Genomic DNA, 18,184 nt, shown 5'->3' on the forward strand with positions numbered 1-18,184 from the left:
CTGCAATGTCTCGCCTGTCTACAGTACAGGCAGAGCGAGAGGAGAGGTTTGGCCAGCCACAATGGGATTTAAAGGGTTAAACGTAGATGCTAGGGGGTTCAAATGAATATATGTACAGTGTATGTACAGTGTCAGATAATGAGTGAATTGTCCTCTTTATCACTATTTAACATACCAGATCCCCTTTAACATGCCAGATCCTCTTTAACATGCCAGATCCCCTTAACATGCCAGATCCCCTTTAATATGCCAGATCCCCTTTAACATGCCAGATCCCCTTTAATATGCCAGATCCTCTTTAACATGCCAGATCCTCTTTAACATGCCAGATCCCCTTAACATGCCAGATCCCCTTAACATGCCAGATCCCCTTAACATGCCAGATCCTCTTTAACATGCCAGATCCCCTTTAACATGCCAGATCCCCTTTAACATGCCAGATCCCCTTTAATATGCCAGATCCTCTTTAACATGCCAGATCCCCTTTAATATGCCAGATCCTCTTTAACATGCCAGGCCAGATCCCCTTTAACATGCCAGATCCCCTTTAACATGCCAGATACCCTTTAACATGCCAGATCTCCTTGAAGAGTCAACCTATACTGTATGAACAACAGGAAACACTGAAGCAACCAAACCACACTCAAAGCCACTGGTGTGTGTGTGTGACTGTGTGTGTCTATGGTGTGTGTGTGTGTGTGTGACTGTGTGTGTGTGTGTGTGTGCCTTTCTGTCACACTAGTGCTGTTGGAACGCATCACTTGAATTCTCCCTTTTCAGCCCCAATGTGTCTATTCATCAGCATTGTGAAAATGTGCCACTTGTCTGGTCCTGCAAAGGCCTGCTGTGCTGAATAGCCAGTCATGGGGACTTACATTTCAACATGGTCTACATGGTGAATCCCAGCAAGCTAAATATGGCGAGTGACTAAAAAGAAAGAGGAAGTGTGTACCTCCTCACAACCACAGCTTCCCTTCATGTCAAATCATCACATGCTCAGAGACAGACGCTGGTGGCCCGCACATGCTCAGACAGACGCTGGTGGCCCACATCGCATCGTCTCTGTGTTTCCGCTGATGCAGCTCTGCAACACAATCCAGAGTTCTTCTGCTGTCAGGACTGTCCACTCTCTTCTGGACAAACATTTCGTTTTGAGTTCAATTCTGAGGACACACTGAGGGACGTCTGCGTGGTGCTGCTTCACTGCAGGTGAATATTTGCATATTTGTTCAGACAGTTGCAGCAAATAGGACTGAGACGAAGAGAAGGCACTTGACATTTCTGTCAACATGCAAACACGAACACGGACTGGCAACACAGATGTCATGTAAGCCAAAAAAAAGACAAACGGTTTGAATAAGGCAGTTTGGGGGGAAAAGGGATTTTGACATCACAGTGAGGCAACCAACACTGACATGTAACCCCTGTTGTTGCATTAAAACCACAAGTACTGCGATGAAAAGAGCTTTGGAAAACAAGAATGTATTTCAATATCCAGACATTTATGCGTAAAGAAACATTTGACCCATATGTAGGCCTCTTGTCCAGGATGTAGGTCAGAGTGGCATGATAAAGGAACATTTGACCCATATGTAGGCCTCTTGTCCAGGATGTAGGTCAGAGTGGCATGATAAAGGATGTTTATTTCAGATGAGGTGTGATATCAGACTCTTGTCTCTGTCTGCAGGAGAGGAATGGAAGGAGCCATTGAGCAGTGTGCTGATGAGCCTCCTCAGGGTGAGTGTGTGTACGGCTGACCGGCTCCTTCACTGGACAGCGAGTCATCCTCCACCTCAGAATTACTTCTGTCTATTTGTGTACTTTGTGATCAAGTGTATATCTAGCCACTGAGACAGCGACAGGATATCACATATATTGTAACACCTCCAATTATCACCCATTTCGTTCGAAAATTCTAAAACAACGATGTTTTCTTAATACTTCAAAATAGCATTTGATAAATGAACCTTACATTTTTTCAGTAGCCATAGGGGTGTAGATTTGAACAAAATCTGGTTTGGTACTTACCGGGGCTTTCACTGCCTGAAATATCCGATTTTGTTTACCACGCTCAGAGGTTAGTGCTGGCCTGGTGGGTTGTCTATTCCCAACCTTTCTCACGGCACATCAATGGTTAGCCTGAGAATTCTCGTCGCAATTCAAAATTCCACTGGAGCTCCAAGCAGATTTGTACACGCAGCCTTACAAGACTGTTTACAGCTCTTCGAGTCACGATAAAATGTAATTGTTGGTACATAGCTAATTTAGATACACTTATGGTGCGGGTCCTTGCATTTCTTTAGGAATCCGCCGTCTTGGTTTGTATAGAAATGAATAGTAAGTGACACATACAGTACACTTTGTAAGACGATGGAAACATGGGACTGGTGGTAATAGGGGGCATTCCGATATCTGAGTCAATTCAGGTCAAAGCATGAGCCCCAGTAGTCTGTGAGTGCCTCAGCCATAACTATGGGCTTGTGTTCAGTAGTCTGTGAGTGCCTCAGCCATAACTATTCTTGTCTTCAGTAGTCTGTGAGTGCCTCAGCCATAACTATGGGCTTGTCTTCAGTAGTCTGTGAGTGCCTCAGCCAGTGTGGAATGTAACGAAGTACAAATACTTCGGTAGTGTACTTAAGTACATTTTCCACGTATTTGTACTTTAAGTAGAATCTATAGTGCATACTTTTGACTTTTACTTCGTTACATTTTGCAGCATTTATCTGTACTTTTACTCCGCTACATTTCTACACCATCGTTCCTTTTTACATTACATTACATCGTTCCTTTTTACATTACATTACATTTTTCTCTTTTACAAACGCTTTAGTTTCACCAGGGGGCTGGGTTGCTACCAAAGATAAAGCGCTACGTGCCCCACTTCTAAATCTTTGAAACTATTCTAGACCAGGCAAAGCGTGAGCTTGTAGCCATCTGCATTCGGTAGGCTATATTCACCAGACCCATGGCTATACTGAACATGCAACTGTGTTCTGTGCCCTGAGCATATGCTTGCCTTTCTCTGTCTGTTATCTGCAGCGTTAGGGCCTCCTCTCCGATGAGATTGCGAGTCCGCGGAGCAGCGAAGTTACAGGCTATGCCCATGCGCCTGTCACACGTCTGATCATTGCGGCACAAATGAATGGTAGACTATAGAACCGCTGTCCGAAATTAAAATATTTCTTAATTGTGTGATCAAATAAAGAGGCATAGCCTACATTTGGGGGGTAGTAAAGTGAGCGCTCATTCAATGTTTATGAGCGTCTGCGCAAGTGAAACTGAACCTTATCATAAAGACACCTTTCTCAACAACTTTTCTGTTCAATCTGGACCAGCAGAATTGGCATTATGATCCACCGGACGTTTCCCTTGTCTATCCCGATAAATTCCAGGCCCTCGTGTTTTGCTGAATGATACTTAACTCCAGTGTTGGGAGTAATGCGTTACAAAAGTAATGTAATTACTGTGATATATTGCTGTTTGCGGTAACGCGGTAATGTAAGGCATTACAAAAAAAAATTGGGTAATATTTACTCGGTACAAACTTCAGTAACGCGCGTTACAATGCAGTTTAACCCAAAATTAAGCGCTTGTTTTGTTTTGATACATATTCGCAAACACCACGCGAGAACAACAGAGGAGAAAAAATCCGCGCAAAATAGTAGAACGTTATCTCCTGATACTGGTTGAATATGACTGTGGCTGCAGCAGACTTGCAGGCGGACTCTATTTGCTGGATGGACATAAGCCTACGCTCATTATTTTCAGCTTGTCAGAGACAAGGCTATGAAGAACATAATAGTTAGTGCACTTTGTGTGCGAAACCGAAAGATCTCTCAAAGTGACAGTGCACCATTTATAAGTAAAACAGCATTTCTTCAGAAATTAATGTTTAAAAATACACAGTAATGGTCTGTAAATAATAGGCCTTTTATTTTACTTTAGGTGTTTGAGTTATCATTTAAATGTCACTCACTCAAAGCCACTCACTTAGGGCACCGAAATGGCCAGCAGGCCACCATCTTGACATGTCTTTATTAAAGGAACCGTATGTAAAAAATGTATTTCAATTAATCATAAAATTGCCCTGATATGTCACTAGACATTAAGAAATCATGTTCATTTCAAATACTTATATCACTGACAACAGTAGTCTGGCCAGGATATTGTCATTTAAAAAGTGAAGTTGCAGCCCTCAACTGATGTTGATGTTGTCATGTTGTGTTTTGGCCTAATGCGCCACCCTCCACCTCTCTACTAATCACAAAGTCAGTAGTGTTTCGTCATCCAGTTGCCAACTCTGCCAGTCAGAGGGGAGGGTAAGAGGATACACCGCTCTTCAGTAATTTGAAAGTGATTGTAGTACCCGTTTTGGCCACAATCTTACATACGGTTCCTTTAAGCTTTGATTTACAATATAGTAGGCTCTCTATTGATTTTAATGAGTAGGCCTAGGCCTTAGAGTTACAGTATTTCTATCACAATTTACCAGACTTTGACCTTTTGTCGGTTTTTAACAAAATTCTGACTATGATTATTCCTTGTATTGCATTATGAGCACTGCGCCTATTGCATTCTACTGTTGCCTTAAGCCTAGCTCAGTCATTATGCTATACCACATCTCCCTCCATTGGAAGAGCAAGCTGCATTGAGCGTAATAAACTGCATTTAGAATGGCAAATCCATATTTCTAGATATTTTGGTGAAAGTAACTTAAAAGTAATGCAATAGTAGTGTAATGCCTTACAATTCAGAGACAGTAATATTATAATGTAACAAATTACTTTGAAATGACAGTAATGCATAGTACATTACGATTTTGAAGTAACACTGCTTAACTTAGCAGATCACACTAGATAACCAGAATTAGTCTCCAGAATTGTAAGTCAGAATGTAAACTGGGCCACGGATGGTAAGCACAATTACATCAGCTTAAAACTATCTAGCCTAGTATAACCTAAAACTAGCTTTATTAAATTGCCACACCTCATAGGCTACTGATTTTTTTTATAGGCCTATAGATATTAAGATAATAAATCATTATGCAAGTACTTTTACTTTTAATACTTAAAGTACATTTAAAATCAGGTACTTTTTACTTTTACTTAAGTAGGGTTGGCATTGTGGTACTTTTACTTTTACTAAAGTAAATATTTCTCTGCTTATTTGTACTTTTACTTAAAGTACTGAGTTTCAGTACTTCCTCCACCACTGGCCTCAGCCATAATGGGCTTGTGTTCAGTAGTCTGTGAGTGCCTCAGCCATAATGGGCTTGTGTTCAGTAGTCTGTGAGTGCCTCAGTCATAACTATGGGCTTGTGTTCAGTAGTCTGTGAGTGCCTCAGTCATAACTATGGGCTTGTGTTCAGTAGTCTGTGAGTGCCTCAGTCATAATGGGCTTGTGTTCAGTAGTCTGTGAGTGCCTCAGTCATAACTATGGGCTTGTGTTCAGTAGTCTGTGAGTGCCTCAGTCATAACTATGGGCTTGTGTTCAGTAGTCTGTGAGTGCCTCAGCCATAATGGGCTTGTGTTCAGTAGTCTGTGAGTGCCTCAGTCATAATGGGCTTGTGTTCAGTAGTCTGTGAGTGCCTCAGTCATAACTATGGGCTTGTGTTCAGTAGTCTGTGAGTGCCTCAGTCATAATGGGCTTGTGTTCAGTAGTCTGTGAGTGCCTCAGTCATAACTATGGGCTTGTGTTCAGTAGTCTGTGAGTGCCTCAGTCATAATGGGCTTGTGTTCAGTAGTCTGTGAGTGCCTCAGTCATAACTATGGGCTTGTGTTCAGTAGTCTGTGAGTGCCTCAGTCATAACTATGGGCTTGTGTTCAGTAGTCTGTGAGTGCCTCAGTCATAACTATGGGCTTGTGTTCAGTAGTCTGTGAGTGCCTCAGTCATAATGGGCTTGTGTTCAGTAGTCTGTGAGTGCCTCAGTCATAACTATGGGCTTGTGTTCAGTAGTCTGTGAGTGCCTCAGTCATAACTATGGGCTTGTGTTCAGTAGTCTGTGAGTGCCTCAGTCATAACTATGGGCTTGTGTTCAGTAGTCTGTGAGTGCCTCAGCCATAATGGGCTTGTGTTCAGTAGTCTGTGAGTGCCTCAGTCATAACTATGGGCTTGTGTTCAGTAGTCTGTGAGTGCCTCAGTCATAATGGGCTTGTGTTCAGTAGTCTGTGAGTGCCTCAGTCATAACTATGGGCTTGTGTTCCATAGTCTGTGAGTGCCTCAGTCATAACTATGGGCTTGTGTTCAGTAGTCTGTGAGTGCCTTAGTCATAACTATGGGCTTGTGTTCAGTAGTCTGTGAGTGCCTCAGTCATAACTATGGGCTTGCTGTCTGTGAGCACCTCAGCCATAACTATTCTTGTCTTGCCTCAGTCAACTCCTTCACAGCTCTTTTCAGTGATCGTCCTTTAAAGCCAAAATCTAACAGAAGGGTTGTGACTTTGCTACAAAGCATCTAGCACCCATCTTCACTGGTCTTGTGTGTGTTTAATACAAAGCCTCTAGCACCCCTCTTCACTGGTCTGGTGTGTGTATTTGCCCTCTTCACTGGTCTGGTGTGTGTATTTGCCCTCTTCACATGGTCTGGTGTGTGTATTTTCTTGTTTTCTTGCTTCTGCTGCCAGTTTTGTACTTTAACGTCTTCCGTCTTGGCTTCCTTCATCACACCTTCAAAGGAAATCGTTTTGCTCAAAGAAGAAGCCGATGCGCTCACACACAAAAACAACACCATGTCTGGTCTCAACGTAGTCACACTCACAACAATACGCTTTGGAACTTGCAGTTACCATCTGACATCCACCAGGAGTCTCCAGGCCCATGTTTTGCCCCACCCTCCTGTACTGCCCCACCCTCCTGTACTGCTGCTATTGTTTTGCCCCACCGTCCTGTACTGCTGCTATTCCTAATCACACGCTTGTGATTTTGAACCTGATTATATCTCCAGATGTAGTGACTACGGGTCAAATTAGTTTTCCAACCAGGCAAAATAATCTTTAAAATATGCTTTCACCTCTAACAACAACAAGGCTTCAAGCTTCAAGCTCAGAATATACATTTTGTGTGATCTTTATGATCTCTGAATGCAGGAGAAAAGAGACAGATGATTCAGCCAACGTGCCTGAATGACCCCAAACTGAAGATTCTGCAAGAGGTGAGGCCAATTTCTTCAGTGCCTAAAATTCCCACAGTCCCAACGGTGATTTTCCCTCTCACCAATAAAGAAGTAAGTTTGCATAACAATAAAGAAGTAAGTTTGCATAACAGTCCCAACGGTGATTTTACCTCTCACCAATAAAGAAGTAAGTTTGCATAACAATAAAGAAGTAAGTTTGCATAACAATAAAGAAGTAAGTTTGCATAACAATAAAGAAGTAAGTTTGCATAACAGTCCCAACGGTGATTTTACCTCTCACCAATAAAGAAGTAAGTTTGCATAACAATAAAGAAGTAAGTTTGCATAACAGTCCCAACGGTGATTTTACCTCTCACCAATAAAGAAGTAAGTTTGCATAACAATAAAGAAGTAAGTTTGCATAACAATAAAGAAGTAAGTTTGCATAACAATAAAGAAGTAAGTTTGCATAACAGTCCCAACGGTGATTTTACCTCTCACCAATAAAGAAGTAAGTTTGCATAACAATAAAGAAGTAAGTTTGCATAACAGTCCCAACGGTGATTTTACCTCTCACCAATAAAGAAGTAAGTTTGCATAACAGTCCCAACGGTGATTTTACCTCTCACCAATAAAGAAGTAAGTTTGCATAACAATAAAGAAGTAAGTTTGCATAACGGTAAAGAAGTAAGTTTGCATAACAATAAAGAAGTAAGTTTGCGTAACAATAAAGAAGTAAGTTTGCATAACAATAAAGAAGTAAGTTTGCATAACAATAAAGAAGTAAGTTTGCATAACAATAAAGAAGTAAGTTTGCATAACGGTGAGCAGCTTTATCTCCACCTGTCCTGTCACTGCAGGACTAGAGAGGTAATACAAATGGTCTACATGGGCTGTCACTAAATGCTGATGATAAGTGCCACATTAAACCAAATGAATTGCTACTGCGGTTACCTCATAAGCTGTGGACAATGTTCCTTTATAGAGACAGCTGTTAGAAGACACTCTTTCATATTACTTAGCCTATCATATCTGATTAATTTATAAAAGACTTTTCCATCCTTAGTCAGGTTCCCATAAGATTACAGTTGCTTATATTCTGCATCCCATCATGCTTTGCAGCATAATCACTTTGATATTTCCTTCAGACAGACATGACTACCTGGTTGCTCAGCTTTGTGCGATACTATAGCATATTTAAATCAGAGAAAAGTACTTCAGGTATAAGTGTAAAGGTCAGACAGCAGGTTTGGAAGATTATTAGCAGCAGCAGTGTGTGCTTGCTGTTGATCACAGAGCCGTGTGTGTGTGTGTGTGGTACATGTGTGTGTGTGTGTGTATGGTACATGTGTGTGTGTGTTGCTGCAGGTCCTGGTGGACTGGATTAATGCCACTCTGAAGCCAGAACACATCGTAGTGCTGAACATAGAGGAGGACCTCTATGATGGGCTGGTGTTGCATCATCTCTTAGGTGAACCTGTGGCTCCATCTGTGTTTATATATGTATGTATGTACCTGTCCTGTTCTGTTTATATGGGCTGTGTGTGTGTGTGTGCTCGTGTTATGTGTCTGTGTGTTAATATATGTATGTACCTGTCCTGTTCTGTTTATATGGGCTGTGTGTGTGTGTGTGTGTGTGTGTGGTCGTGTTATGTGTCTGAATGGTTTTGTGCGTGTCTCTGTGCACAGCCTCTGATAATGACTATGCGTGCGTATCTCAGGCAGGCTAGCGGACGAGCACGTGCCCGTGGAGGAGATTGCCGTCACGTCAGAGGCCCAGGTGCGGAAGCTGGGGGTCATCATGGAGGCCCTCAACACCAAGCTGGGGGTCACTGATGAGACTGCAAAATGGAGCATTGCTCGTGAGTCAAGTTGACAAGCAGCCATAAAACAGTATCCACAATACATCACAATTACATATTAGTTGTGAATTGGATTAGGATGCTCTTTGCAAAGATTGTAGTGTTGCACGGTGTATCGATACTAAAAAGGTATCACGATGCCTTCACGCAAAAAACGATACGATTTCAGACATTTTTAGAATCGATACTTTATTAAAATAATAACGTTCTGTGTCTGCGTGAACTGCTGCTCTCACTGCTCCTTGCACGCATCTAGGCAAGTGGGCGTGTCAAGCAGGCAGCTCTGAGTGAGTGAGTGCGCAGCCAACGTCAACATAGTTCTTTGCCGACAGTTCTAGGCCTTGTGGATAAAACAAAAGGTGCAGTGAAATTTGCAACTATTTCGGATACATCGCGAATAGTGAAGGCAAGTCATCAGGTACACAGAGAAATATGTTTCAAAGTCATTTAAAAGCAGTAGGCTACGCATGGAACTTGGCTAAACACCTCGCAGACATATCCCAACATTTTTAACGAGTTCAAAGAACGACAGGTTAACGAATATGCTATAGAAAACACGACTACATGGTTAGTGCCAAGTTCTTCTCTTATGTTTTAGTCTAGCCTAAGTGAAACGAGTATGGTTCTCTGGGATAAAGCGAACCTTCCTTCATCAATGAATTTTGACGAGACATAGGCTAACGAGCTGTAATCATTTTGACGAGACATAACGAGCTGTAATCATAGGGTGCTAACGTGATGAAAGCGCAATGTTCACGCCAGAATAACATTACCATAACTTGTAAACGATCTATCATGTTCGGTCAGTACTACTGGTATTATTTGTCATGGCATGTAGACCGCTAATTAAAGCCCACAGCATACCACCAAAGCGTGTTGAGTCCTAATAATAATAGCGGCTTATTGTTACAGTACGTGATAGCAAATCACGTTATCAAAGAAATAGACGTAATGTAGGAATGCACACAGATATATTGCAACAGGTAATGGTGTAGGCCTATCTGACGAAGACCTGAGTGGTTGGAACGTCGTACTTGTACACTGGGCTCAAAGAAGACTATCCTCACATTTTCCCCTTTGCAACTGTCAAAGAAATCCCATGAACACGGGAAGGCCTAGGGTAGCCTATACTGTACATCAGATGGCCTAAAGATTAGGCCTCTCTGCATAGCATTCAGTGATTTGCATGCAGTAATTGAACACTGACCTTGATCTAGCCTAGTTTGGCTATTTAAAGCTACTTTATTGCCAAAACACAACACAATGTAAATGAACTATAACAAACAATAAAGGACTTAATCACACAAAGTAGGCCTACTATTTTACTGACTGTAAATAAATAATAATTATGTAGGAAGTTTAGAACCCAGAATTGACCTGCACACTACAAAAGTGCACCGAATTCAACACAAATGACTCTATACACTTGGAGGAGGTATGAGTCCTCCAAATATCTTAGGATTTTGCCGTAGTATCGTTTTAGTATCGAGCATCGTGATATTTATGGCAGGTATCGTATCGAAGTCATAATTTTGGTATCGTGACAACACTAAAAGATTGAGACTTAATGTTTTTTCAAAAACTGCGGTATCATTCATACCACATAAGAAGACATTCATTGATAATGATGATGTTTTCTTTTCCATGTTTTCTCCATTTATTTTGGATTATGTTGGTGTTTGTCACACGTCTTTGTCTTTGGCGAAGCGTTACTGGTGCTAACAGCACTGCCCCCATGCCCTCTCCCCCAGTCATCCACAGCAAGGACCTGCTGGCCACTCTTCATCTGCTGGTTACCATGGTGAAGTGCTTCCAGCCAGACCTGCCGCTGCCCCCAAACGTCAGCGTGGAAGTCGTCCGCTTTGAGGTATGTTCAGCAAACCCCAAACTGTGAGCACTTCCACAACAGAGCGCGCTCACTATCTCCCATGAATAAACCATGAATGAATATTTCTTTACATTTACAGGGTGTCACTATGCCTACATGCAGGGCTATGTTTTATATTTAGATTATAACAATGTCTGAAGAGCCTATTCCCTTTTCTTTAGTACTGCAGACAGCTGCTCATATCTTTATTTATATTTAGATTATAACAACGTGTGAAGAGCCTATTCCCTTTTCTTTAGTCCTGCAGACTGCTGCTCATATCCTGTGCATTCTGTTACCAATAGAGCAACTGGATAAAGACTCTCCGAGACTCGTAACGCACATCAGAGGTTCTATTCCTCGTGTAAGACCTGTATTCATACATAATTACCATACAAACATATTCTTCCCGCTCCCAGGTCAACAGAAGTGGAATCAAATCAGTTAAACACATTGAACACATCACAGAGGGTCGGAGGTAGGCCATTTCAATTTCAACATTTCAATTTGGCTTGGTGTCCCTTCCATTGGCCCCAGTATTAAAGGAACTAAACCTTTTATCGCCTTCCTGTCATCTTCACAGTGATTTAGATAAAGACTCTGACAAAGTGTCAGGGGGAGGAAACCATTCTGAAAGTGAGTAAAAAAAATAATTTGAAGACTGGGCTTCTCTTTGTGCCTTGTATAAGGGGATGTGAGTTTAGCGGTTATACCGTTGGGATACCGCGAGTGTTAATACTGCTGGGATAAGATCTCTCCCCTTTTCTCTCTCTCTCTCTCTCTGCTTTTGTCTGTAGAGCAAGACCATATTGATCAGCTCATGCTCCTTGAACCACAAAAGATCTCTGCATTCAAACAGGTGCTAATGAATTTCAGTTATATTTTTAGCAATTCTACCTTGTAATACATTTGAACATCCTTTAGGAACACATTGTATGCTGGTTAATTATCTATGTTTCTCTCTCCCCCAAAAGGCCATCCTTCATTTTGTTAACAAGAATATGTCATCCCTGGGTCTGCAAGTGCTGGAGATGGAGAAGCAGGTATGAAGGGACCCCCCCCCCCCCAACACACACACACAGACACAGTACACAGTACGTACAGACGCAAACACACACACATGCACGCGTGTGCGCACACACACACAGACACAGTACACAGTAGGCTACGTACAGACGCAAACACACACACATGCACGCATGTGCGCACAGTCGCACACACACACACAGACACAGACACATGCCACACACACACATACACATGCGCACACACACACTCTTCAATACATACAAACACACAAATACACACAAAAAAACAAATACACACAAACAAACAAATACACACACACATACAAAGACACAAATACACACAACCACACAAATACATGCTCTGATAATTGGCATTACATGGCAGAAGACTACATGTTGTCATAGTCATGCTGGTTTGCTCAGTTTGCAGATGGCGTCATGCTGCTCCTGTTGATTGGACAACTCGAGGGCTTTTTCATCCCCCTTTATGACTTCAGCCTCAGCCCATCATCTGACCCTGACATGGTGAGGTTGTGTGACAGTGCTGCATCTGACCCTGACATGGTGAGGTTGTGTGACAGTGCTAACCTGTCCATCATCTGACTCTGACATGGTGAGGTTGTGTGACAGTGCTGACCTGTCCATCATCTGACCCTGACATGGTGAGGTTGTGTGACAGTGCTGCAACTGTGCCTGTACCCTCCAAGTTCTGTAAGGAGAATTGGCTCCGTGCCATAAGTCAAGCTCTATGAGCATGGTCTTCTCATTAGTCCTCAATCCTACCTTTCTTCCATTAGAAATGACGGATGAATATAAATACTGTATCATAAATCTAAATACTGTATCATAAATACTTTAATGACACTCTCAAGTGCTTCCATTAATGAGCATATATGTTTTCTTTTTTTCATGTGACGTCTATGATTGGCAGCTACACAATGTCACTCTGGCCTTGGAAATACTCCATGCCCGAGACATCCACGTGGGCAATGTTGATCCCCAAGGTGAGACTAACACACTCTTACGTCTCTCACGTCTCTAGAGCAGACTTCTGCATTTAGCCTATGTGTTGACACTTCCTGCTCATGAAGCTTGCAACACGTGAGTAACAACTTGCAGCTAGCAGGTAGTAACAATTCTTTTCGGCATTGGCATTGAGTTGGGCAGCAGCATATCATTTCTCTTAGGTAGTGTTATGCTAAGAGTTGGGCAGCAGCATTTCATTTCTCTCAGGTAGTGTTATGCTAAGAGTTGGGCAGCAGCATATCATTTCCCTCAGGTAGTGCTATGCTAAGCAGTAAACATGTTTGTCCAGCCGACAGCTACAAAGCTGTGAAGTGGCGCAACACTTATGAGCAAATGCTGATTTGTGCCCACCGGTTGTGTTGAGCCCCATCACTCTCTGAATACAAATGTATGAAGGGACAGGCAGCGTTATCCGCGTGGGACATGGATGGGAGAGCATGTGGCTCGTAATGGCCCTGCTCACCAGAGGACATAATCATTCACTGGGAGTTTTTCAGTCAGTCAAAGCCCCCGGAGGAAGGGTGTCAGTCTGTGGATGGGCTCTGGGCTAAATGATGAATATGAATGGGCGTTGGATGTGTCTGAGTGTGTGTCTGAATGGCTTGCCTCTGACATATTGTGGTATCACGTCAAGCTAACCCTGCTGAAAAAAACAGCTAGAAACCAGCTTATGCTGGTAGCTGGTTTTAGCTGGTCTTTGCTGGTTTTCTTCCAGTTCTTGCTGGTCTTTGCTGGTGTAGCTGGTTGGACCACCAGCTGGATATGCTGGCGTGACCATCTGAGGAAGCTGGTCATGCTGGTTTGACCAGCCTGTCGTGTGGGATACAGCTGGTGCAAGATGTTCATGCTGGTGACCAGCCTGCCAAGCTTGACATTGTTGGTGCAAGATGGTCATGCTGGTTTGACCAACATAAGCTGGCATGGCCAGTTAAACCAGCAGTGTAGACCAGCAACACCAGCTAAAATGACCAGCTTGAGGTGGTACAACAAGCAAAACCAGCTGAATTACCATCGTTAGGTGGGTAAACCAGCTGAAGGTATGTTTTTGCAAGAGATTTGCTGGTCTAGCTGGTCAACCATTATAGGGTGGTCAAACAAGCTGGTCAACAAGCTGGTCAACCAGCAAACCACCTTTAGCTGTTAAGGTAATTTTTTTCAGCAGGGAAGGAAAGATCTAAATCCTAGACTACGTTTACACGAAGCAGGGTATTTTCCTAAACCAGGGGTGGGCAAACTGCGGCCCGCGGGCCGGATCCGGCCCGCCATGCACTTTCATCCGGCCCACCGAGCATTTCATTTAGTATCAGGCTGCTCGCTATTTTTTTCCTGCGATAGAGACGACGTTGGTTAGCTTTACTGCTTTTCACTCTCCTTAGATAACGTTTACAATGTCAATGTCAAAACATCATGTTAAATAGAGATAACATCATGTTAAACTAAGTTAACTCTTAGTTATCTCCTTTGCAGCAGATCTAACGTGAACATTATGCAATCCATTTAATTGGGAACGCGTCTGCACTCACGAGAGGGAGAGAGAGCCGCAGGTTCCAGCTGGCTTGTGATTGTTGATAATTGATATCTCCTTCTTATAAGAACGTTTTAAAAGGAAATCATGAAGGCAACAGTAGTTCCCACTACTGACCATTTAAAAACTGTGAGAGGGCCCAGCCGTAGGTACAGCACTAGCCATAGCGGAGCAGGCAGAAGATAATTGAGAAATAAACGTGAATTAAAGCGACTGTCTTAAAGCGACAGTGCACAATTTATACATTGTTAAACAGCATAAAATTAGCAATATTTTTAAGCAATTCATATTTTAAAGCAAATACTTTTCATACTAAATTATAGGCTATAAAAAATTTATTTTTTTATGCGTGTGTCGTGGGGGGGGGGGGGGGGTTGCTGTGCGGCCCGCCGGCCAATTTTCAAAACCCAATGTGGCCCTTGAGCCAAAAAGTTTGCCCACCCCTGTCCTAAACGAATATCTGGCCATCTACGTTTGCAAATAAAACTGCATTTACACGAGACCGTTTATTTTTAAAATGTGTTTACATGAACCCGTGTACATACATGCTGTCATGAGCACGCCAAACCACAGTGGCAGTCTAACGATAAACTCAAACTCACATTAACCAATCAGAACCCTGAAAAGTCGCACGTGAGAACATGTAAATGTAAATATTGGTCGCACATTTGGTGTACTTCTGTCGCATACTGTGACGTTGGCTGCCCAAAACTCTGTTTACCACAGTTTAGAACCAAACGCATAAACTGAGTTTTAAAAAAAAAACACTTTGGCCGGAGTTTTTTTGGATAACCGTTTTACGAGGCGAATTCTCCGTTTGGGTCTAAATGAAAGGCTCAAACGTAGGGAAATGTCTTCGTTTATAAAAATACACATGCTCGTGTAAACGGGGTCCTAATCTCATATGGGAGAAAGTCTGTGTGTGTATGTGTTCGCATCTATATGTTTATGTGTGTTCATATATGCTTATGTGTGTTTGCCTATATGATGTATTTTGGTTTGTGTTTATGTCTGTGTTTATTTTTAAATGTTAATGTTGACTGTTGAAACTTAAATCAAGGAACTTAACAAAAATTGTGCAAACTAATCCACAAGCAAGCCATAAACTGAATTAGCCCATTAAGCGCTTGCTTCAGTTATCAAATAACCTCATGCATTGAAATACTCATTGTAGGACATGTGGATGACAACTTCATGGGATAAAGTAATCAGTTTAGCCAGAGGGGGATGATACATCCTAAAAGCAGACTCATTAAATGAACACATAACTAAATGACCTTTTCCTGACCTTTATGTCTTTGATTAAATGCTTTGACTCTTCTCCTTAGCTGTGGCAGTTTAAAAATGACATAGCTCCCACTTCTGGTATAAGTGTAAAAAAGGCCCCTCTCACTTGGACTGTTCTGCTCTCCCGCTGCAAATTGGTTCAGTCCATGTGTTAGTTCAATCCAAATGCTTGAGATGTCTCATTAGGTTGGAGATGAGAAGTGTGTTCAGAAATTGTGTATAAGTTCCTCTGTTAGTGTGCGTCCATCGAAATGTAAGTTGTTATAATAGAAGTCATGTTACCCTGAGGTGACAACTTTAATTAAAATACAATAATTCTAGGCTAGGCTAGAATTCAAGGCCATGTCGCTAATAATGTGCCATGCCGCTAATAAAGGTGCTAGTTTGCTAAATTGTTAGTTATCATGCTAGTTACAGATATTAGCCCTGGTAAGCTAACATGGCTTGTATAAATGCTAGTGCACTTTAAACTTTAGATGTGTTTCATTACGACTTAATATCTGTTTAGGACATATAACCGTGTTGTGGATTGTTAGCCACTATATCATGGATGTTGCTTGTGTACCGCATGTGCTAACCTCATGGCCATTGGTGTTAGCCTAGCACTAGCCATGGTAAACTGCAGCCTAGTGGACAGATGGTATAATTGTCTCAAGCTGCACATTTAACTGTTTGTTCAACCAAGCAGTGTTGATAGGATTGCCTGTATTGTACATGACATGCCATTCTGTATTTGTGCATTCGTGTTACAGAAACCACACCCTCACACATACACCACTGCTGTCCTTTGAAGATTTCAAGAGCATTAAAGACAACTAATAACTAAGTAGTGATTTGACTGTCTCTCAGTGGTGGATTGGGCTCCGAACCCTTAGTGTAGCGAAGACGGACATTGTCATCCTGATCTTCTTTTCAATAAGGTTGTGACAAAGAGAGAATTTCTTTCCAAACTGTTGGATTTTGAGTGTGATTAAGGGGCAAGAATGAAGACGATTAGCCCCAGTGGGTTAGTGTGGGAGACTGATGGTGATCGGGATAGAGAGAGAGACACAGCTATTTTATTTGAGACCCGAGGCTGGATATATAAGGCTTCAAGCTGCGATGCTCTGGCAACATTCTTGTCTTTTTTTGTTCTCATTCTTGTGCGAACCAGCTGCCACTGTGTGACACGTTGTTTATCTTTCTATTTGGGTAGACATCGTGGCCCAGGATGTCAAGGCCACGCTGAGGGTCCTGTACGCGCTGTTTAAGAAGCACAAGAGCAAGTGACCTGGGACGGGACTGAGGGTCAGCCGATGGAACCACCAAGGAGATCTTAGCTCATAACTCACAGTGTTCAATAATACAAAGTCAAAACAGTGTCACCAAACAATGAATTTGCTTTAGATTATGTTCTTCTTTTTCATCCACACCCATTTTCCACACCTCCCTCTCACCCCATCATTACGGTCAGAGACACACAGACAGCACATCCATGATATGGCCTCAACAGTATTTTTTGAATAGAATAATGAGTCTGAGCCATGTGCCTGACATGCTCAGCCTGTGGAGGAGCAGAGAGGGCGGGAGTCAGAGGGGGAGATTGGTCACTCACGCTGACATTAACAAGACAGTGAGCAGCCTTAGCCACAGTGGCCATCAAGAGAAGTGCGCTTTCCTGGATAACAACGTTACTGACTGTCACATATTTCAACTCATCTGAATCCTCCCCTTTCATTCTTCCATTTGCTACCTTTGAACTACTGCTAGGGCCTCAGGGGACTGACTGTAAGATGTGTGCCATATGCAGTATGCTCTCCTTTGTCCTTCTGGGACTTGAAGCGTAAAGGTCATGATGAAGTCCATGTGCTCGACCTCAGCGTTTTACCATCTCCACAGTTACTATTGACTGCATCAGATCAGCACGATGGAGTTCCCTTCCAACAGTCCTGAAAGCTGTGGAGGTTTCTAGGATCTTGGCTTCCCCTTTGAAATGTGTACGGCCACTTTTCTCCTTGGCTTCTTTTGAATGCCTTCATGGTCTATTTATGGTGATGTGAATGCCTTCATGGTCTATTTATGGTGATGTGAATGCCTTCATGGTCTATTTATGGTGATGTGAATGCCTTCATGGTCTATTAATTTATGCTGATTTGAACGCACAATATGTAAGTCATTTCATATCAATGTGAGTAAAGAATGTATTAAAACATGATAAAGACTGTGTATATTAATCATTACTAAATTATTAGGATGGCACAACATAATGCTTAATCTGTATTGTATTTGTCAACATTATCAATCCTTCTTTTTGAACATAAAAGACAAGTTGTATCATTTGAAAAGATGCATCATCTCATGTTTCAGACAAGATGGGCTTCACTTTAAAGTGCAGATTCATGTTCACTTCAGGAAACCGGACCTCTTGCTTATTTTGTAATGGTCAGGCAGGTGTAGTCGCCTTAGAGTCAGAAAATGGCTGTGTGGCTCTGAAGTAAAG

General features: G+C 42.3%; 1 protein-coding gene across 2 annotated transcripts; it reads left to right on the forward strand.

The window, feature by feature from the left end:
* The first annotated feature begins 1,263 nt into the window (after positions 1-1,263).
* parvg (parvin, gamma) lies at positions 1,264-17,906 on the forward strand. Of its 2 annotated transcripts, none has more exons than XM_076272201.1 (13): positions 1,264-1,327; positions 1,688-1,737; positions 7,085-7,221; positions 8,479-8,581; positions 8,832-8,972; positions 10,724-10,839; positions 11,259-11,317; positions 11,423-11,475; positions 11,637-11,698; positions 11,814-11,882; positions 12,291-12,392; positions 12,799-12,871; positions 16,901-17,906. In XM_076272201.1, exons 1-13 carry the CDS (start codon positions 1,290-1,292, stop codon positions 16,972-16,974), a joined length of 1,077 nt encoding a protein of 358 aa, XP_076128316.1. In that variant the 5' UTR covers positions 1,264-1,289; the 3' UTR covers positions 16,975-17,906. The 2 variants fall into 2 exon arrangements, with proteins under 2 accessions (XP_076128316.1, XP_076128322.1); XM_076272207.1 differs by having other exon boundaries at positions 1,270-1,327; positions 7,085-7,149.
* The last annotated feature ends 278 nt before the right edge of the window (positions 17,907-18,184 follow it).

Source organism: Alosa pseudoharengus, unplaced genomic scaffold (assembly GCF_046254945.1).
Source record: "Alosa pseudoharengus isolate Yale_2024_CS ecotype anadromous, Long Island Sound unplaced genomic scaffold, YU_APseudo_1.1 YU_APseudo_1.1_scf_10, whole genome shotgun sequence".
NCBI lineage: Eukaryota > Metazoa > Chordata > Actinopteri > Clupeiformes > Clupeidae > Alosa > Alosa pseudoharengus.